Consider the following 23,440-nt stretch of genomic DNA (forward strand, 5'->3'; position numbering starts at 1 on the left):
TCTGCTATACTATTTCAAATCATATTATATAAACTCATGTTGATTTATTTATCTATTTTTTTATATAAGTAATAATGCACCCTCTGCCCGTTGCATCATTATATTGTATTTTATATATAACGTATCTTTTATATGTGTGTGAGTATATTTTGATTTTTTCATTTTATCTTTTTTTTTTCTCCTCCAAAATTACTAAACACTGTAATTATATTTTATATTGTCAATTGTTAGTGTTTATAAATTAACTTCATTGTAACAACCAGTATGGGACCTAGGTGTCCCCTTGGTGGTCTTCATTAATCAAATGTAATACTTTTATTAACCTTATATTAATTAATAAATTGATTTGATTTGAAAGTAAAAAACATAATACATATGCTTAAAAACAAGAAATATAAATAATTTAACTAACATAAAAATCCTGTCCATACCAATGTATTTCATAATGTAACTGCCTTGAAATTGAAAGAGTTCATGAATACAACTACCTAGGAATAATAATACAAGATGACCTAAAATGGAACTCGCAGTGTGAAAAAATAATAAAGAAATTAAGAACATATATACTGCCATTTTATATAGATTAAAAAATACAATCAACAATATCTTTCTAAAAAGTTTGTTTTATGCTTGGATAATACTCAATAGTAACATGGAATCACTGCTTGGGGAGGTAGTTATCAAACAAATATACAAAAACTAGATAATATATATAATGAAATAAGATCCCGAGTAACAAACACCACAGCAAACAATTATGAAACAATGTCACAAACTAATTATAAGACAAAACTATATTTATAGACTAATAAAATTTTCATTTTTAAACAATAAATGGCTAGAAACAAAACAAAATAGAACCTTATTTAGATTGAATAACATGTATGAAGTGCCGAAAACAAAACATTCCAAAAACGTTATAGATATACCACCCCAGAAATAACGAACCTATACCATCCAATTAGTCATAGAAATAATAACATAAGATCCAATCGCAATATATTTATATTCTCAATAAGCACTAGTCTGGAATCTATACTACAACAATAATAGAGCATAAAACAACACAAAATAAATCGTTCTAAGAAAAAAAAAATTCAAAAATATAACCATTCTTGTTAATCAACTGAAAAATACATGTAATATGACCGTACGTGTATTCGGTGTATGCCAACTGAGTAATTTTTGTTTTTATTTACACATATATATACCCCAGTAGCACATCGGTATAGAACGATGTAGAGATTTTGATACCATTCGATGTTGTTTACTGATATTGTTCTACATAAAATGGCATACATTTTTCTGTATGGTTTGACGTAGGGAATCCAATGTCGAACTAAATCTAACCTGACACCATTTGACGTAAAAATGGCATACAGTTATCGATGTAGCGAATCAGACGCATAGGCAGAGATAGACTTGGAAGTCTCGGGGGGGCACGATGATGATGTCAATTCATATATGCATATATACATTAGATCAGTCAACAACTTCACCTTTGACGCTGGGCCCCCCCCCCCCGTATCTCCGCCCATGATCAGACGGCAAACTATATCTGACCCGACATTGTTCGCTGTTGTTTACCTATATCGTTCTAGGTAAAAATGGCATACATTTGCCTGTATAGTTTGACATAGAGAATCCGACATCAAATTATATCTGACCCGATATCGTTTGATGTAAAAATACTATACATTTGTCGACGTAGTTTGACATTTACGATTACGTTTTCTATGATTTACGTTATTACAATATAAACCATTAGTCGACACAGTTCTATTTCAAGAAGTCAGCCCTTTCTTCATCCTGCGGTACACTTGAATTCAAATAAAATAAAAAAATCTTTTTTTTTTATGATTTAGTCACCATAATTGATCACAAAAAATAAATTAAAATTCAAAAACTCTTACCTATTCTGCTGTTAATTTAATGTTAAATCTGAGAAAGTTAATACAGTTTACAATGTTTGCTTTGCTAGGTTGAATTTTGGGCAGGCATACTGTTTAAATATCTTCTTGTAAAATTTATTATTTGTAATAGATTTCTGTATTCCATAGTATCAAGTGCAGAAAAGATTTCTTTCCACAAATATAATAACGAGAACAGAAGTATTTCTGTCTTTTTTTTTGTGTAATTCTTGAAAATTCTTCAATTAAGTGATAACAGAAATGATCCATGGCAAATATTATAACTATTGTTTTCTCAATTGCTCAGTTTCCCCTCTTACACATGCACATCTAATTTGAAAAAACAATTCTCGTACTTAAGTTCTCCGATACCGTATAATTAATATCTGCAGTTTCAGACTTCTTTTAAAAATTAATCTGATAATTTCCTTAAAAATTTCTTATGGCATGATGCATGAGTTCTAGTTAAGTTCAGAATTCACTTTATGAATACTACTACACAAAACACTTATGTGTTCTGAACGTAAAAAATAGAACTTTATTGTTCCATATACTGCCCATACCTGTTACAGAAGGTAAATGTAACAATAGTGGGCCAGTTCAAAATATTTAATCAGTTATTTTTAATATTTGAAATAATTATTTGTATGATAATTTTTTTTTTATTATAATTCAAACTCATCTCTTATTGTTACTAGATCAAATTTTGACTGTTAAGAATTATATAAATAAAATAATATTTACTGTCCATGTACAAGTAAGGAGCCACCCAGATCAATGAAAACAATGAAATACACTGGTGAAATAAATTAAGAGAATTTGCATATTTTATCGAATTTCATGAAAAGAACTGAACTGAATGTGAAACCACTGCTTCTAGACAAAAATGCAAATCTTGTACGTAAAATACGTAAGCGTACACGTGTGTGTAGGAGGAGCCAGTAGAGAAACAGGCTTTGTAAGCACGCGTAAGTCAACACGCATTTCGTTCGCTAGCACACCTCTGCGAATTTCTTGGTGTTATTTTGCGGCAATTGGTTAATTTCAATTGTAACAGTAAAAATGAGGAACCACCAACGTTTAGATGATGGAATGAGGTGGCGAATTGTGGGGAGGCTAGAAGCAGGCCAATCTCAAGTCCAGATTTGTAGAGAGTTCAATTTAACGCCCAGCGTCGTGTGTAACTTATGGAAACAGTTCCAGGATACCGGATCCATCGAGAGAAAGCCTGGGCAAGGTCGTCCAAGAGCCACGACGGCCAGAGAAGATCGCCATTTGTCGGCTATAGCGAGGCGTAACAGGAGTGCTACATCTTCTGAGCTCTCTCGTGACTTGTATGCAGCCACAGGAACCCGTGTATCAAGGGTGACTGTTTCCAAAAGACTTCATGAGAGAGGGTTGTTTGTAAGAAGACCTGCTGTTTGCGTCCCGCTCACTTCTACGGCAGGAGAATCCGTTCATCAATATGCAGAGAGCATAGAGATTGGAGTATGGATCAATGGGCGACCGTTCTCTTCACTGATGAGTCCTGGTTCAGCCTAAGCAACGATTCTCGCCATATGTTCATATGGAGAGAACCAGGGACCCGCTACCTACTCTCCAATGTCCGCGAAATCAACCATTATGGCGGAGGAGGTTTAATGGTCTGGGCAGGCATCATGTTGGATGGCCACACACCTCTCCATGTCTTTGAAAGAGGCACTGTGACTGGTGTGAGGTATAGGGATGAGGTCTTGGAGCCTTATGTTCGCCTTTTCAGGGGTGCAGTTGGCCCTGAATACATTTTAATGGACGATAACGCGAGGCCACATAGAGCTCTTCTGCTCGACGATTTTCTAGAGAGTGAGGATATTCACCGGATGGATTGGCCAGCCAGATCTCCAGACCTTAGCCCTATAGAGCATGTCTGGGACTCTCTGGGGAGGGCAATTGCAACTCGCAACCCCCCCTCCGGGAACCATCCAGGGAATGAAAACAGCGTTGCTGAACGAGTGGGACCAATTGCCACAGGAAATGATAAACTGCCTTATTTCAAGTATGAAATCACACTGCGAGACCTGTATATCTGTAAGAGGGGGACCATACCCCCTATTAACCCATCTATTAACCCATTTTTTTTGTTTATTCTGCAACCGCTGTTTCATACCTTGCGACTCCAACGAGTGTTACGCACGATCATGCGTGTATATTACAATTATTGAATGGTTATTTGTTTTGTATTGTATCAATGTATGTACATATCAAATTTCAGTAAAATCTGTACAGTAGTTCTAGAGATAATCAACCAAGTCTGCAAATTCTCTTAATTTCTTACACCAGTGCATTTGTGATAGGATTGACAAGACTGAAAAAGAAATATCAATGAAAAATATTATAATAAGTGTAATAAGACTCTGCTATAATAATTTAAAATGAAAATTTGACTTTCTTGCATTCTTTCACAGGTAATTTTTTTTTATCCAAAGAATAAACAAGGTGCTGCTCTTCCAATTTGAACTGTGGAAATAATGCAATAATATCTGGACATATTATGTAAAACACACAATTTTATACATGAACAAAACACCTATTTCCTCTCAATCTCAAACCTTTAGCAATTATTTTTCTTTTATTTCTTGAAACACACATATAATTATATGTATTTTGAGAGCATTTCTTTTTACCTTTAAAAGTAACACAAACACATGAAATAACTTTAAAACAACTCAAAATAAAAATGATTTTTTATGTATTCTTATTTTGTTTCCAATTCTAGCTTGTTTTGTTTTCTAAGCTTCATTGTTTCTTTATTTCATATTTAAGCATTTGTGAAGTTGCTTCTGCAGGAATTTAGTCTCATTCTTTTTGTCTTAATATCTGCATGTGTGGATAGAAAAGAATTCTCTTAAAAGATATGGTATGTTTGAAGCAGGGACGTCATTTCGACTTTTTCGTGGCGGGGGCAAAGAACATGAACTCAATGTATATATATTTGTATATACATACCAATTTTAGTGTGTTTTCAAAAGCCGGGGGGAATGCCTCCCCAAATGACGGCCCTGGTTTGAAGGCAAAAATTTATTTAAGATTGTTCATAGAGGAGAATATCACTCTAGCAAGATTGGTAGGCCTGATTGCAATAATGTCACATGTCATACAATTTTTAATAATGTGAAAATGATTGACCCTAGAATAGGCCACCTTTTCAACTTCATGTGCAATTTGTTTAATGTCTTTAAAGCACAATAAATTTTGTATTTAGAATATGATGGTATGAAATTATTACTCTTTAGTGCAAAATGAAATGTGTTACTTTGACTGATTATTGGCATCCTTTTCCAACCTGTTTTTTTTTTTTCAAAACCAGCTTGGACACCAAACGGCAACTGAAAGAATATGGTTTAGCATATGGTACAAAAAGCTACAGAGTTTTCTCATAACTTTTGAAATAAATTTTTTAAAAGTTGAAAAAGGAAGCCTATTATTGGTGTACTTACCTCACACTATATACGTACAGGATCCTAGAAATTCAGGCCATTTGAACACACCACCAACAATTTTAAATGCATTTTATATGACCTGTTTAAATAAAACTGGTTCCAGTTTTTTGGGGATTAAATGAAGAGAGCAAAGATAAAGCTAGCACAAATAAAATTATTAGACATGATTTAATATTGCTCCATATACAAGTTCTTAAAGAAATATTTTCAAATTTTGATAAATTTTTTTAGTATAGCCGTGGATAAGATGACAAGACTTTTTATTGCAGATGGAATTTCCTGCCTCATGCCAGCAAAAAATTTCTGCAATCTTCTATGTTTCAGACAACCTATAAATTATGGAAAATACATTTCTTTTAATTTATTGAATATTGAGAATATATTGATAGTAGCATGCAGTAGAGAAATATATTTTATGAGTACGAATCACAGGTGCAACTTTTCACTGGCTCAAGCCCATCAAAATAATCTCATAGACCAATCACATGAATACCAGAAAAATAACAGCTACTGATACAATTGCACTGGAACAGAGACCTTGGAAATGTTTTGCATCAGCGGATGTTCATCTTGAGCTTTATGTTAAAAAAAATCAGATTTCTGGATTGATTTGGACTTTCTAAACAGTGACCAAAATTCATTGGATTCTTCTTAGCCGAACAAATTCAGTTTTATAGAATGAAAGTAAGATGAAATGTAGTAAAAAAATTAAAAACTGTGTGTGTGTGCACATACAAGAATATACTCAGATCTTGCTTTTAATCTTGATCTCATGTAGAGGTGAAGATTTAAAGCAATATTTTGTTCATTTGATAAACTTATTTTCAGTTTTTAGGAATTATCTACACTAAAAATACTATTTGATTAATTTTCGCACTAAATTTTTCAAAACATGGGTTTTTGAAATGAAAATTAATGTAGAAGCTCCACTAATTGTTGCTCAAGTCTCCACAATCACATTTTCAAAAACGTCAGTACAGTTACAGCAGGAAAAACTAACTTAAAAAACACATTTATATACTGTACTTATGAATATTCTTTAAATTGTATATCCTGGAATTTGAGTAAGTACCTTATTGGTACTGTAGCAGGGGCGTTTATAGAAATTCCATATAAAATTTAATCTTCTTTATTTGTGACCTAACAAAATGGGTTTTAATCAATATTCAAATGTTGTATTTATTTTATGAATAAGGCAAATACACGAAAAGTACAAATTTTTCTATTTTTCGTGTATTTGCCTTATTCGTGGTGGTCTGGTCATTGGTGTCTCCTTAATACTTATTTTATTGTAAATTATATAAGTAGTCCGTAATTGTACACATAAACTATGAACAAATACACCACTTTGAAAAAAAAATTGTGTACAATTCAAATTATTATTTTTTTGTTACTTTTTCATGGAGACCTATGCTTGGACTTTTCATGTCAAGGTTTCATGAAATAAATGCAAAAACATAGATTATTTCAACATAGCAAGTCCATATATATGGCATGAGGGATATTCCAACTTGGCAATATTTCCTTCATGATAACTCTGTATAGCATTCAGCTGCACAATCACACTCAGAGCTTAATCTTTTAATGCATGAACTTCATATATACTGTACATTCAAATTATGTTATGAATTATACAAAATTACCATCATTATTATATTATTCAAGTTTACCATTTTAACTGCTTTGCACCCGTGGTAGTTGAACATCAGTTTCCAACATTAGAACATATGTTGGTTCCTTTTTTCTGATTTTAATCAAGTGTAATAATCACTTATCGCACGATTATTGATGAATATGATTAGTTTAATCCAAGGCACAACTTCTGGCTAGTTTATAACTGATTATATGGAAAGGTTATCAATCACATTTCTAATTGTTTCCATTTATTTAGAATTACAACTTCAATTTAAAATAATGAAATATCATAAAAGGCAAAATTCCAATTTAATGGTATTCAAAGGAGGAAAGAAAAATACTTAACGTTGCAAACAATTTATTGGTGGAATATATTGGCACTACGGAATAGTATCATTATATAGGTAATTATTGTATCGAAGTTTCACTGTGTCATGTTTAACTCCTAGAAAAATTTCAAATTATACATTTTGTTTATTAATATTTCACGTACATAATTTGAATAATTTTAATCGTAGCCCCTTGCATGTAGAGTGGGAAGGGGAGCTGACAAAGAATGTAATCACTGTTCACTTACATTAAAAATATACTACACTGAATCACATTAAAAAATCCTGCCCTGAGAGACCATGGGTCCAACTTAGTATATCAGGGCCATGATCTATATATAGTTAATGGGCTAATAAATATTTTCAACATCAAGTATGCTTGTTCCGCCCCCCCCCCCTATTTAAATCCTGAAGCAGGCCCCTAGACAGGAATCTTTGGTAAGGTAAAACCCCAGGTGGCGTATTTACAAAGAGGCTAGCTCAGGGCGAAAATTTCAAACATGCTGCAAATTTAAGGAATGACTGGTCAACTGGGAGAAGGGTGGCTAAACCATAAATCCACTTCTACCAAGAGATTGTGGAATTAAGTCACTCTGCAGCAAAAAGAGTGTGCAAGCACATGAGTGACAGTAACAGTGTGCCTAAAAGCAGAATATGCCGAAATCTGTGACGTACGTCGCAGAATAATCAGTGCTACAGCAGAACAATCTGGAAGGATTTTAAGAAAAATGTAGAAAACTTGATTATGGGAATTTTTATTGCAGAACATTTCCAGTCAGCCAAGGGTTCGTTGCAGAACAATATAAAACATTCTGCTTTGGGGACTGTGTGCTGTTATTGCTAGCATAGCAGTCACAAAAAGAGTGATTTAGATGGGTGTGTGAATATGGGAGTGATCTAGAGAGAGCAAGAAATATTGGGTGAGTGTGTGACAGAATGATTTATCTTGAGTGTGCCAGCATGGGTGACTCGGAAAATAAGGAAGCCTGTCAGCAAGCAACTAAATGAGTGACACAGTGGACAAGGGATGAATAGAATAACCTAGAGAGTGTGCAAGCATGTAAATAATGAAAAAGTGACATATAGAGAAGGGATCAGATTAGTTTGTTAGAGTGTATAAGCATGGGAGTGACTTAAAGAGCAATGAACTAAGTTGTGAGGCAAAAAAAAGAGCAACGTGGAGAGTGCAAGTATGAGCGTGACCTAGAGAGTAAGGACTGAGGCCAGTGAGAGACAAAAGTAGTTGCATAGTTATTGATGAAATAAAGACTGAAGAGCAATATTTTTATATAGCCAATTATCATCTGTATTGAAGTTTCAATCATGTTTAACTCATAGCATGTGAAATTTCATATAGGTATATAGTATACTGATTTCAAATAATACTTTTCCATATTCATATTTGATCTATTACGTACATACTTTAAGCAATTTTAAGCATGTCCCCTTATATTTGAGGAAAAGGGACACAATAATTGAATTCTCTGTCATTACAAAATTCAATCATTGTTCAATTTTTACATAAAAATATAATTCATATAAAATATACCTAGTCTTATACAAAAATTTACTTCAGAGAACCACGTAAAAACCTCTGCCCTAATAGCCCGTTAGTGATGCTTAGGATGCAAAAAAGGTGCATAATCGGGCCTGTAAATAGGCTAGGGCATAGAGCAAAATAGGGCCTCACAAGAATTATGTATACTTATTTTGCAACCTTTTAAAGGGGGCCCCCAAGAAGGCATGCTATGACCTTGCCCATGATCGTTAAGTAATATTTTCTCACCATCACAAAGTAGGTATGCCCACATCCTGAAGCTGAGTCCATTGGCCGGAATTTTCGGTAGGGACCCAATTGCAACTCAATAGCAGAGGAGCCGACATGACATAAAGAAAATATTGAGGGGGTTAAAAATCCCTATTCGTCCCGTACGCAGGAGGAGGAATGATATGTGGTATTGTGTATATTCGTAAATTATTAGGGGTTGGGGGGGGGGGCTCAGAACAAAATTTATTGGGAGAGCTCAACATGGCTCACCACAAAAGTGGGGCTGACAGGGCCCCAAGACAAATACCATAATTTTTATTTTTCCATGCTATGAATTCACTATAGAAGGACCCGAGAAAAGTCAGGCTTGGGGCCCCCACAAAAAATCCTAGTCAAATAGCCTCAGCTTCCAGGTTCTGGCACGTGTGGCTGAAGTGCCGTGGCAACCCTTATTTACCTTTTGTTTCACACTGTAAATTCGCTACAGAGGGGCCCATGAAAGATCACAGCCCAGCAGGAGGGAACTGATTTATAAATTTGAATAACAAAAAAAATGATGGTTAAACAAACCAAACATATCTTGGAAAAGTTATCCTCTAGTTCAGTGGTTCTTAACCTTTGGAAGCCCACGGCCTGGTTTAATTTGTTTTTGCAAGGGGAAGGCCCGGTCAAACACACAACTATTGGCGAATGATTAAGGGAAAAGGAAACTACCAATCACTCGTGGCCCGGTATGAATGATGTCAGGGCCCAACAGTTGAGAAACACTGCTCTAGTTTGATAGCAATATAGTAAAATAATGCTTACCTTTTCTTTAAACGCAGTCTTTGGTGTTAACTATTTGGTGTCCTAGCTCTCGCATCTATATTTTTTAATTTATATACTTATTTTTAACATTAAAATTCATTTAAAAACAATAAAATCAGTGGCCTTTGCAGCTTGTAACTAATGCTGTGCATTTTCTCTTCCAAAATGGCCGTCGTCTTTGTTGATGCTCACAGACAGGAAAGGTGGGAGGGGGGAAATGCGCCATGCCCTATACCGCTCTTGGTTATGCGACGTTATGATGGGAGAAAAATTTGGATCATTTCAAAAGAAACTAATTATCGTATAAGATATTTTTCAAAACAAAATGCTGTAAAAATGAGAGTAAAACTATTTTAGAGAAAAAATGGAGATATTTTGGCGTTTATTTTGAGAATACATTTTTACTATACCATTCGGTATCGGACACGTAGAGATGTCCGACCTGTTTCCGACGCTCAGTATTCGTTCGTCGTCCTGATGATACCGTTGTGCTACTGGGGCATGTATATTTTCTTTGTTCAACTAAAAAAAACTAAAAATATATATGTAACTTTATAAAATATTTAACCAATTAGTACGTTAACAAGGCTGTTGCATAATCCAATTAACTCTTTAATCTAATTTATATTGACCCACTGGAAGGACTTGTAGTCACAGAATGTCTGTGTCATCATAATGTAATTTTTTGTGTGTTTTTTTGGGTTCTTTCTTGGTTGTTTTGATTGTATGTTTTATGTGTTGTGCTTGGTTCAATAAAAAAATAAAAAAAACTTACTTTATTGTATGATAAAAAATGAATTTAGGCAAAATGGTTATTCTCTCGAATTTTTGGCTTCGAATCAGAAAATAGTCCAACAAACTGAGCATTTTGGAATAAGTCGCAATTTCATTTCAAGAGATTGTCTCTTTGTGACTGATGACTTACTGTTTTGAGACTCTTGTGTTTAGACTTAAACAGCCACGTTTCTTGTACTGTTGCCAAAACTCTGAATCTAAATACTTAATCAATAATCAATTGCCAGATACCAAAAGAAATAAAACAATTGTTTGTCTAATAACAAAATATTCTAACACTAATCCCCCATAAAATGCCATAACTGTTTAGTAAAGTAGGCTTTCTTCTGATTTCCAGCAGTTGTAAAGTAAAGGGTAAAGGGAAAAGTATTTCCTCTTTGAGAAATCAACTTTACAAAATATATGGGCTTGTCAATGTTAAAATAAGAGGCTTTTGAGTAGGCAAGATACTTTGTCATTGCTGCTGAGAATATTAAGGAAACAGATTGCAATAGCTTGAAACGTGATGTGTGCTTTTAGGGATTTTTTTTCTTTGTCTATATCATTATTCTTGGCTATGGGAAAGTATTTAGAAGGGTACAGAACTGCTAATAGAAAACATGTATTGCAATGTCATAATTGTTATTGTGGGGAGGGGGCAAACATGATTATTTTGCCATCCCCTCTGCTGTAAAATTTGATCATTTTTTGCACTCTCCCAGTGCTGGTCCTCATTTGTAACATTGGATCTTTTAGAAAACGTTTAAGAAACTGGGCCAGACTTCAGCAGGTATGAAAGGTGTGGCAGCTCCATATTTTCCCGGGTCATATAAGTGCAGTAAAAATGAATGAAATTTAAAGAAGAAAACAACGCTATAAAGAAGGAAAATGCATTGTGAAAGAATTTAATTTATTCACATAGAATTTTCATAACTTTATGCAATCACGTTGATTTTAATAATGTCATGAATTTGTGTGAAGCAAAAGTTTCTCTTTTACTCTTTTTAGTCATCTTCATTGAAACCTGTTCATTTGGATTGTTCTGTATCCACTATCAATAACAAATACATTCTTGTCCAAGTGAAAGATGATAATATTAAGATGTCAGGTATTTGTATTGTTTTTAATTTCTCTTCAACACTGTTATTTATAAAGATTTAAAAAATTTTCATTGTTGATTATTTTTTGCTAACCACATAGTGGTATGAAGTGGATAAATGTGAAATATACGGTATGTGAATATAATACATGCTTGTTTGCAGAATGTAAGTATAAGTAAAAAAACAATCAAATATGGAGTTATTAGTTTAAAAGTTAACTGTGAAACGGCTTTTTATGTGACTGATGAATTCAGGAGCCTATGAAAGCATACATAACACATGGTGTAAAACTGGGGTTAAACCTAAATTCAACTGATTTATTCATTCTAGTTTGACTTTTTCGCTTACCAAAGATTGACTCAGGTGCAAGATGTAAATTCCTGCTATCTGATTTCCTCATAGCAGAGTTCATATAACTAGCAATAGTTTATATTATCACCAAAACTCTATCAAAAAGCTACTTACAATTTATGCTTTCATATATTTATTCATCAGAAAAATACTCCCAACCAAAATAGGGCTAATGATCTGTACTGGGCAATCACGATTATCAGGTTGCAGACCACTGGTGTGGAGCATACAAATTGCTGAAAAACTGTTGGAAAATTTTTTTATTATCATTTTGTTAATTATGACTAATTGTCAAATAGTGAAAAATTTTGTGGCTTGTGTATGTTGAATGTGTCACAAAGACATTCTTAAGAGTAATCTCAGCAATGGGAGTGCAGTGCCGTCTTAATGCATGAGACACTCGAGCACCTCAAAAAAAGGAGGGCCTCACAAAAATGAGAACTGTTTGAAACTTTTGAGAATTTGGCCTCAGGAAAAATCACTTATTCGGAAGCCCATGATGCTCTTAAGACGTCATGATGCTATTCAGACTTAGCATGTCGCCACTTGGACGTAGCCGGTCAATTTGTCGCACTCAACTTGTCGCGATCAACTCGTCGCGCCTCAATTTGTCGCGGTACAAATTCGTCGCGATACAAATTTGCCGCAGCTCCAATTCACCGCGATACAAATTCGTCGCAGCTCCAATTCGTAGCTGTACAACTTTTCCGCCGTGTCAATTCGTCGTGACGTCAATTTATATATTACAGCGCAGAATCAATTCATCGAACCGTCGATTCTTCACTGTACATGTTCCACGCGAGCTTGTATGTAGGTTTTTGTCTTACATGTGAAATAAAAACATGAACAAAAGTGTACACGCAGTTAACTGAAAATAATTAATTTTTGTCAATGCAGAAAGGTCATCGAAATTAAAATTGCAATATCAATTACATTTAAAAATTTAACTGCATATAAAAGTTTAATTATATTTGAAAATTCGGTTAGAAAAATTTGAAATGTTAAATAATTGATTTTTGCTGTGATAAAACATGTGGAAAAATTTCGGTTTGTATGATATTCCCCAAATTACAGTGAGCCTATCTTTAACGGTAAATTTCTATCTGCCCCATGGGCTCGAGAGTTTCTCCCGCCCCCCCCCCCCCCCCTTCAAGAGTCACCAACATTTACCATTACAGTATCTCCATAAGAACCTGAAATATTTAATTAATTAATAATTCAATTAAATTAATATTTAATTTTCACCGTATAAGCCGCACTTCCCGCTTTTGTTGGGATTTCTATTTCTCACAGCGAAGGGAGTTGGGTGCAGATCAAGGATGGAAATGTACAGTGCTTATGAATGACGATTCGATGAAGTTTTCATAATGCCCACAGGATGAGCACCGACAAAGGCAATATAATCAACAATAAGAAAGATGACTATGGGTCAGTCGCATAGATACAATATAACCACTAATCTTATGTTTATAATCAGTCGCATATCTTTGGCTGGCTTGTTTGAATATTTTCACATAGTTTTCATTAGCGTCTAAGCTTTTGGTACAAGGTTGGTGTGCTTGGTCTACGGCTCCAGTCAATGATTAGTAAAAATTTCTTTTTACAATACAAGTGAATTAACATTAACAGACAATGTAAGATTATTATATTCAGAGGTATATTTCCTAGGTGGGGAGGGGATATGCAGACTTTATCCCAAGATGACAAGTTCAAGTGAAAGGGCGTGACCAAAATTAAGTAATTGGTGATCAAGAACATGAATTAGAAAGGAAGAAGGAAGGCAAGGTTTGAATAGCCCACAGGTGGGAAAACTATAAATCCTCCTCTGATTATAGCCTACATTTATTAGGATAATTTTAATTTTAAAAACAATTCGTATCGTACATATAAACACCCCACAATATCTAAACCTTTATTTATTTTCAGTGCTTTGAGTATCATTTTATTTACACTTATATACGTGAATATCGCAGTAAAAACCCGATGATGATTTATAGAATAATATGTGATGGTATTTTGAACTACCATAATTTTCTACTACTATGAACTACCATTTTTCTTTTTTTTAAAGATACGTAGAACATTTCAATTTATTGCAATTTAAATTGAATTCGAAGAATTGAATTTTAAAAAGTACTACATAATTTTTTGTCATCCGTATAACCTGTATCTCTCTTTAAGATACAACAAAAAACTCAAATAAAGAAAATTAATAATAGTCTAATTCATTTTGAATTGCATTAAAAGTTTTTCTAATTTCGGAACATGAATTATGGGGGGAAAAAACTTTTAAACACACATGTAAACCAACATATCATTTCCACGTTCGGTTTTGCAATATTCCATGTTTATGCCAACAGAAATATGTAGACCAAGCACACCAACCTTGTACCAAAAGCTTAGACGCTAATGAAAACTATGTGAAAATATTCAAACAAGCCAGCCAAAGATATGCGACTGATTATAAACATAAGATTAGTGGTTATATTGTATCTATGCGACTGACCCATAGTCATCTTTCTTATTGTTGATTACATTGCCTTTGTCGGTGCTCATCCTGTGGGCATTATGAAAACTTCATCGAATCGTCATTCATAAGCACTGTACATTTCCATCCTTGATCTGCACCCAACTCCCTTCGCTGTGAGAAATAGAAATCCCAACAAAAGCGGGAAGTGCGGCTTATACGGTGAAAATTAAATATTAATTTAATTGAATTATTAATTAATTAAATATTTCAGGTTCTTATGGAGATATTGTAATGGGGCAGATAGAAATTTACCGTTAAAGATAGGCTCACTGTAATTTGGGGAATATCATACAAACCGAAATTTTTCCACATGATATTGAAATTTTATCACAGCAAAAATCAATTATTTAACATTTCAAATTTTTATAACCAAATTTTCAAATATAATTAAACTTTTATATGCAGTTAAATTTTTAAATGTAATTGATATTGTAATTTTAATTTCGAGTGTCATGTACATGAAGTTACATACAATGATCTAATTAAAAGTCTGATTTCATTCTTTTCACTCGATAGTTGTTACATTAGAGTTGAAAAAAAATCAAAAATCGATTGACATTTGCAGTGGTGTCAGAGACAGAGATGCTGTTGGTGCCCAGGGTACTTTATATAATGGGTATGAGCACCCAGAGAAATGATTCAGAAATCAAAATTTCCTACTTCAAGATCAATTTGTTGATTCATACAAACAACCTACTTCAACCCATAAGTTCCAAACACTTCCGGCATCCTTGGCCAGTCAAAGGTGCCGACATGAAAGAAACATTGAGGAGGGGGGGGGCTGAAAATCGCCATTCCTTCCGTTTATAAGGGACTCACACCCTTACTCAGGTACTCAAATCCCGACAAAAAGTGGGAAATGCGGCTTATACGGTGGAAATTAAAATTTAAAAATTTATTTGATCTCAATTTTTTATTTATCTTCAACATCCCTTACTGCGAGAAATGGAAATCCCGACAGAAATGCAGCTTATATGGTAAAAATTAAATTTTAAAAATTTAATGACTTCAATGAATACTTTCGTTTATTTGTTAAAAATTAAAACAGATGGGCAGGGGGAACATTTCCAATAAATGAGAAAAAAAATTAGTTCTATTTTTTACGCCTAAAGCAACTACCCTATTTATAAGATCACAACAAACATATGAATTTTAAAGCAATTCAAATTTGTCGCGATGAAATGAGCTTGCGACAAATTTGTACCGCGACGAAATGAGCCTGCGACAAATTTGTACCGCGACGAAATGAGCCTGCGACAAATTTGTACCACAACGAAATGAGCCTGTGACAAATTTGTAGCACAACGAATTGTCCCGCGACAAGTTGACCTAGACCCCCTCTTGGATTGGCCAAATGACCTGCGTTTACATCAGTGAGGGACCCCTGGGTGAGCTCAATGTGGTCTCTGCTCTTCTCATTTGATATTCTATTTATTCGCTGACCAATTCATGAGGGGCCTTTAGTTGGCTCTGCTTGGCTCATACTTTATTCATATCAGCTCAGCACTTGTCACCCGGCCAGAGAGGCTCCCAGATGGGCCCTCTGTGGACCCTGTTCAGTACTTTGTTTAGTCTTTACCCTTGATCTGCTTGGCGTATGCACTGAAAAGGTTGGGAACCACTGCTGGAAACTCAAGCGTCCACAGCCGAGCACTGCTCATTTCAACAAATTTTGGTGTTCACGAATATGCTTTGAAGACAATGATTTGTTTAGGGAACATTAAGAATTCTTCTTTCAATTACTCACGTTCCAGACAATTAATTTGTTTTTCTGTGAATGATTTTAGAAATTCAAAGTAAATTTTGTAACAGTCCAAACTTGTATCCTCTCTTGAAATGGAAAGCAACACTACAGTAAAAACACTATTTTTTTGCCCATTAATAACATGTCTGTATTCACGAATAATACCTTTTAACTTTCTCATTTACCGCTTGTAATTTTCAAACAAGACGATAAAATCAAGAAAATTCATTTCAAAATTTCCAGCTTTGCACACACGATTTATGAAACTTTTTTTTGTCAGAAACCTATATTAACATTCATAATAACATAACCCATAACAACGTTCTTTGTCTTCAAATAAAGCATCCTATACTATTGCGTATACAGGGCAATTCAGAAAAAATGTGAAAACTTTAAAAGGTTATAGTACACAAAAATACAAACAATTGCCATCAAAGAATAGATTGCACTAGTGCATTTCGAAACTGCTGCTCCGCAAATGTTAGAACAGCGTTCGTGTTGAAATTTATCGGGAGAAAAAGAATGTCATGCATGCAAATGTAACCTGGGGAAGAAGCCGTATGCAAATCTGCGTCACAGTGAATAAAAGGTGCTGATGCCAGCCCTGTGAAGTTATTCCAGCATGAAACCATTCTAACAGTTGTAACGTATGGGATAATGGCACACTTTAGTAATACTGAAAAAGCAGACATGTATTTCATTTATGGAGCTGCAAACAGAAGTATCATATAGGCAGCACAAATGTACGGGTGATTCAGAATAGATGGGAAAATTTTTAAGAGGTGGTAGTACTCACATCCCGTACGTTACAACTGTTAGAACAGTTGTATGCTGGAATAACTCCATACTTTATTCACTGTGACACAGATTTGCATATGGTTTCTTCTTCCCAAGGTTACATTTGCATGCAGTATGTTCTTTTTCTCCCAATAAATTTCAACAGGAATGCTGTTTTAGCATTTGCGGAGAGGGTGTTTCAAAACACGCTAGAGCCTTTGCGTTTCATGTTAGACAATGGATTTTCATTGATGACAATTGTTTGTATTAGTATTGTACTATCACCTCTTAAAGTTTTTCCCATCTTTTTTGAATCACCCTGTAGAGATACTCTCAATAATCCCTCCAGTAATCCAGTGTTTTTAGGCTGGTTTTCTTCAAGCATAGAAAAGGAAAACCTATCACAATCTATGGGCAGCAGGCCCTTAGCCAGAAATTTCGGTCCAGGGTGGGGACCACTTTCATTTGGGGGGAAGAACCAAAGTGATAGAACAATGGATTTGGCCATCTTTTCTCTTTTTTCGGTCATTTTCTTACCTTTTGAGGGGGGGGGGCAGACTCCCCAAGTCTCTGGCCCCCGCTACAGCCTTGATGGGCAGAAGTTTATATTATTTAAGTGGGCCTTTTCAATCAATTTGCAGTAATTCTAGCGATTTCGGTAACCCGGCACACCCTGGTGTGATATGTGCCAGATTAGCGAGAGGCTACTGTACTAATAACTCGTACAGTAGCCTGTCAGAAATATTCAACTCGATCTGAGTTTTTTTTTTTCAGTTTTCTCCTGAACTTTTTTTCCTGCAACACTCAGGTTTCAAAACCACATGTCTGCTACTGAAGACAGTGTTGTATTTTCAGGGGAGAGTTTAGCGGCCTATATAGCCCAGGACAGCAAGTTTAGAGGGGCAAAGAAAATTAGTAGAATGTGAAATTTTTATATAACTCTCAATAAATCCACTTCTGCTGAGACAGCAAGTGACTAGGTTAATAAGTGACCAAAATAGTAACTTAGAGAGTTTGCAAGCACGTGAGTGAGCAAATGAGTTTCTTAGAGCAAGAGTAAGCATGTGAATGCCCAAACAACTGACCTACAAAGCGAAAGACTAGTTCAGAGAGTGGCCTGGAAGTAACCATCTTAGACACATCGTGGGCCCTAGGGCAAAGGGATTTTTCTGACGCCCCCTACCTGGCATACATGTTTACTTTGTCGAAAATTGTAATCATATATCATTTTCATGAAGCCTCTTCCCTCCCTGCATTTGAGATCCCTGCTGGGGGGGGGGCATGCGTTGAGACAACATAGAGCATGTGGAAGTGACCGAAACATTGTGCAAGCATGTGAATGACGAAAAGAGTGACTTAGAGTCATAGGTGTGTACTTGCAAGAGTGGGGGGGGGGGAGACAAGCGGGCTATAGCACAGGGTGGTGAATTTGAGGAAACAGTATAGTGAAGAAAATTAGAACTACAATAGAAAAAAAGCGGCAAAACCGTAAAAGCACTTCTGACTGAAGAACATCGAAATTGCTCAATCTTCAAACCTAAATTTCTCGTTGGGTTTTAAATAAACTAACTCAAAGAATGAAAACTTAAATTCAGAACCCCCTTAGCACGAGTTTCGGAATTACTAATCAAGAAATACAAAATCGTGAAACACAAATGCACAAAATACTGAATGTTAAATCAGGCTTTTGCAAGTAGGAAGTCAAAATAAAATATGAGAAATTATTTTATAAATATTAAAATATAACATTGAAAAGTTAGAAACAAGTATAGACTGTTTTCAATAACAAGAAGTAATTTGCGCAAGTTTCAATAAAATATGTGGTAGGCTAATTGGTGTGCATAGTTAAGAAAAATTTAAGAGTAAAAAAAATTGTATAAAATGAAATTCTCATTCCACGATTTGAAATAATAAATTTCTCTTTCAATTTTTGTGCAGACTAAGGCTGTCAAAAACCTATTCAGAAACGTTTTTCTGCCAAAGATACATTAAATAAGAAAAGCTTACTTTCATACAAAATGCAATGATTTGCATTTTGTAATAACAATTTTAATAATAATTAATTATGATTATCAAGTGCACAATATCAACTTAAAATTTTTTGTGTAAAAAGATTCTTCACATGTGTGGTTAAATTTAATTCCCACAGAGCACCATACAATTAATATTATGTATTGGATTCTGCTTGTAATGTTTCTCAGGACCGAAACATGATGGGGGAAGGCAGGTTTGGTACCCCGGGTACTGGAAGGGGGCATAAATTTTCTCCTTTTACTTTCCTTCTCGCTCAACATTACACGGGGGGGGGGGGGCAAGCATCTGGTCATGGTACTGCTCTTAGAACCTTTACCCGCTTGGTACGATTCATTTTTATTATCCCATCTTTCATTAATTTTCTTTGATATTTAACATATAAAGCATTTTTCTGCTTACAATGTTTTTTTATAATGGTGTTTAGGGAAATGTTATAAGCGGGATCCATTTGTAACATATCCGCACACTTATTTCCGCACCTGAAAGATTTCAAATTATTAGATGGGACTGAGGCCTATATTTTCATAGGTATTAGAGAGGGTATGTTCAAAAGTTCACCTTCTGAAGCAGGGCTCTTGAGCTGGGGGTTTTTTTTTTGAGGGAAAGGTGGGTTTGCTCAGATTTTTCGTATTTTTGGCCCCACTATAGTGAATTTGTATACTTAAAAATAAACTCATGAGAAGCCCTTTCAGCCTCACCCTGTGAGAGGCCCTGAAGTAATGTATTTATAGGGAACTTAATAAGCCATAGCCCAGGGCGGCAAGTTCAGAGGGGGGGGGGGCCAAATGAAGAATGATTGCCCAAGAAAATTCGGAGAAGGGCAGCAAAACTTGAATGACCCTCAATAAATCCACCTCTGCCTAGATTGACAGAGGCTAGGTCAGTGAGTGACCAGAAAGTTATCTAGAGAATTTGCAAGCTCGTAAGTAAGTAAAAGAGCTACCTAGAGTGCGTGCAAGCATGTGAATGGCCAAAAATATGACCCAGAGAGTGTGGAAGAATATCAGTGACCAAAAGAATGATCTAGAGCAGTTTCTCAACCGCCAGGCCGTGAGAATATATTCATTACCCTTTCATTTCTTGAAATATTTCCACGAATAATTAATTGGTTTATGTCACTATTATGCGACATATTCAAATTTTCAGTTTAAAAATCATACAAGGGAAAAGATGAGAAACCTTCCTATAGTTGCAGAACAGACTTCCAACTGCAAATTATAGCAATTTGGAGAATCCTTCTTCCCCTATCACACTGAAAATCATTCGTTTTGTTGTAAGGCCCCAAGGAAGGGAAACGTGTCTCTGCCCCCCAAAACTAGTATTCTTGATTTTTTTTCCTTTTCACAATTTTGAGTATCCGTTGTCATGAAACCCGAATAATACAGAAGGGGAAAAAATTGTTTTCCCATACTTTCCGTCCCTCTTTTCCGAAAATATCCTACTGCTTCAGGGCTCTCTGTTGACAATCAAATGACCCTGTTGTTTGCATGTTCACTGTTTGCCATTATAGGTAAAAACAATAATGTCATGAGAAAACTTGGTATCTGTAGAATTCCTTGGAGACTGGAAAAGCATCTGTGCTAGTGACCAAGCTGCATAACTTCAAAGGAAGGGCAATAATTGTGAGTGATTGGGAATTTCCAGGCAATAGAAAACCACATTAGACGATCGAACCTGCTATTTATTACCAGCGGTAAAAACCTCTAGCAGTCCTATTATAACCATGGAGTATGTAGTCACCTGCTCTCAGAAATCAGCGAAGTATTTTAGATATGTGTGACAAATATCAGCGACTAATCAGTGAAGCACCTGCTGTATACAGAAAATATTGTGTTTTGAATCGATCATCAAGGTGCACATAAACTACTGGTGTCAATGAATACTGTGTATTCTTTGCAAGAACGCAGTGAATTATGTAATGAGAGTTTTCATTTTGATTTTTTTCCATTGTCGCATTTTTCATTTGTTCAAATGATGGTTCACAAATCGATTTTTCGAATTTTAAAGTAGAAAAATTGTGTGATCAAGATTTTGAAGTTTATTAAGTTACACAAATTTACATAAGCATCTATCATGAATATATTGAAACGAGTGTTTTGCCTAAAATTGAACAATTTTCTACTCTTCAGTTGAATTTTTGGTGAATTACAATATAGAAAATTTTTTTTATATTACTTTCTTTCTAGGGCCGGGATTACACTATAAAAGTTTGATAAAAGTAATTTTATAAAACTTGTAAAATGCCACCAATAAGATTATCAGTTTCATTTGCTCAAATGTAGCCTATGAACTTTATTGGTTGAATTTTTTTGAGTTTTATACAAGGGATTTTATCAAACTTTTATAGTGTGTAATACCGGCCTAGCTAAGATTAAATACAAAATTTGATCGCATAAAATATATTTCGCACTTAATTATTAAAAGTGCTAATTAATAAGTGCTCTGTTGATGTCAGTACAAATAAATTTAATTGCCCCCGTGAATGAAAACTTTGTATTTTTGCAAATTATGCAAAATTATTCTATAAAATTGAATATTAAGACATTTTGATTGACTTTCGATCAATTAAATTTTCTAATGAGGAAGACGCACCGAAATGAAAACATTGAGGGGCTGAACATTGCCATATTTCGCGTATATATGGGCTCAAGACCTTATGCAGGCGAGGGAGTGGTGTGTTGCACTGTACATTCATTAATAATTGGGTGGGGGCTCAGCCAAAGCCTCCTAGATACTACAAGCCTGAAACATAGCTTCGTGACGTTACAACCCGGGTCCTACGGCGTACACGCTTCGCATTCAAAACTCGCAACCCACATGTATTTTTTTACAATTGGAAGCAAAAATTGATGAATTAAAATTTTTTTTAATTTGCTATTATCACCTAGTATGGTATACGGAAAACACTGAATGCTAAATTAATGAATAAAAAAAGAGGTAATTTAATAATTATAAAAAAAAGAGAGGTTCCACAAATTCTCTGCCAACACGTATTTCTAGATTTTTTTTTGTTCCCAAGCAAATATTTTTGAAAAATCAGGCAATATATTTGACTGTTCATTTTTTTTTATTTATATAATATGACTTATTAGAATTTGTATTAAAAATAAAAGGATACACACAGGCAATGTACCAAAATAAAAAGAACAACAATGTCGTTAAAATATTTTTATTCACTGAACTACATTCATATTATCAATTCTAATTCAAAGGGAAATCAGTTGCTGCTCTAAACATAAAATTTTCGTAAATGTTCAAATTTATTAATCTATGAGGGGAACTTCGAAAACGCAACATTTCAAAATTCTGATCGGATTTCACATTATACTTTTGTTGCAGTCATTTCATTTATAAAATAAATTTTAGTTTTTAATTTTAAATGGTGAATTATGAACATTTGAAAATATTTATTTCTAACTAAAATTCTGAAAATGAAATGTTAATATGGGATCAATTATTTTTTTAAATGTCTTTTTAATTTTGAAACTTAATATCTCCTGAAAAATGCAAACATTTTTTCATACGTCTAATCAAAATGGACACACACACACTTTTATTACTTTTTTGAAAATGCTCCAAATTTAAAAAAACTATTCAATTCAATTAAGATTGTTTCTATAAAACAAGTTTTTTTTCAACTGAAGAGTTCTTTTAAGAGGTTATACCTTTTAACATGCCGAAAAACTACTCTAATAGAAATATCATTAAAAATACTATTTAACCATCGATTTATTCTAAATTTTTTACACATGTTCTTGATTGTATGTGCTATCCTATGCTGGTATAAAGTTTTACATATCTTGGATACTTAATGTTTTGTAAATTTTCAGAAAAAAAATTCATTAAAATAGCTTGCGTGCATGATAAAATACCATGACATCAATGTAATTGAATAAAAATAAAGGAATCTGTTCAATTCATGAAATGAAGCTAAACGTTGAGATTTCATTGACTCAATCTTATTTAAAATTAAATTTTAAATTCCAAAAATTTTTAGTTAAAATTTAATTTTAAATAAGATTGCGTCAATGAAATCTCAACCTTTTGCTTCATTTCATGAACTGAAGTTTCCTTTATTTTTAAAGGAATTTTTAATCAATTTTTATTCAATTAAATTGATGTCATGGTAATTTATCATGCATGCAAGCTGTTTTAATGCCATTTTTTTTGCAAATTTACAAAAAATTAAGTATCTAAGATTT

The 23,440-nt window shown here is 34.2% G+C and overlaps 1 protein-coding gene across 6 annotated transcripts in view; it reads left to right on the forward strand.

Annotated features, from left to right (window-relative positions):
• Window positions 1–23,440, forward strand: part of LOC149080478 (regulator of G protein signaling 12-like) — a 290,792-nt gene that overhangs the window by 211,626 nt on the left and 55,726 nt on the right. For all 6 annotated transcript variants that reach the window (XM_089239581.1, XM_089239579.1, XM_089239582.1 and 3 more), the window contains one exon: window positions 11,711–11,810. In XM_089239581.1, the coding sequence (XP_089095707.1) occupies window positions 11,711–11,810 (100 nt within the window). The remainder of the gene's footprint in view (window positions 1–11,710; window positions 11,811–23,440) is intronic.

The sequence above is a fragment of the Pholcus phalangioides genome, unplaced genomic scaffold (genome assembly GCF_987345545.1).
Source record: "Pholcus phalangioides strain wild (caught in Gottingen) unplaced genomic scaffold, Ppha-v1.0 ptg000011l_1, whole genome shotgun sequence".
NCBI lineage: Eukaryota > Metazoa > Arthropoda > Arachnida > Araneae > Pholcidae > Pholcus > Pholcus phalangioides.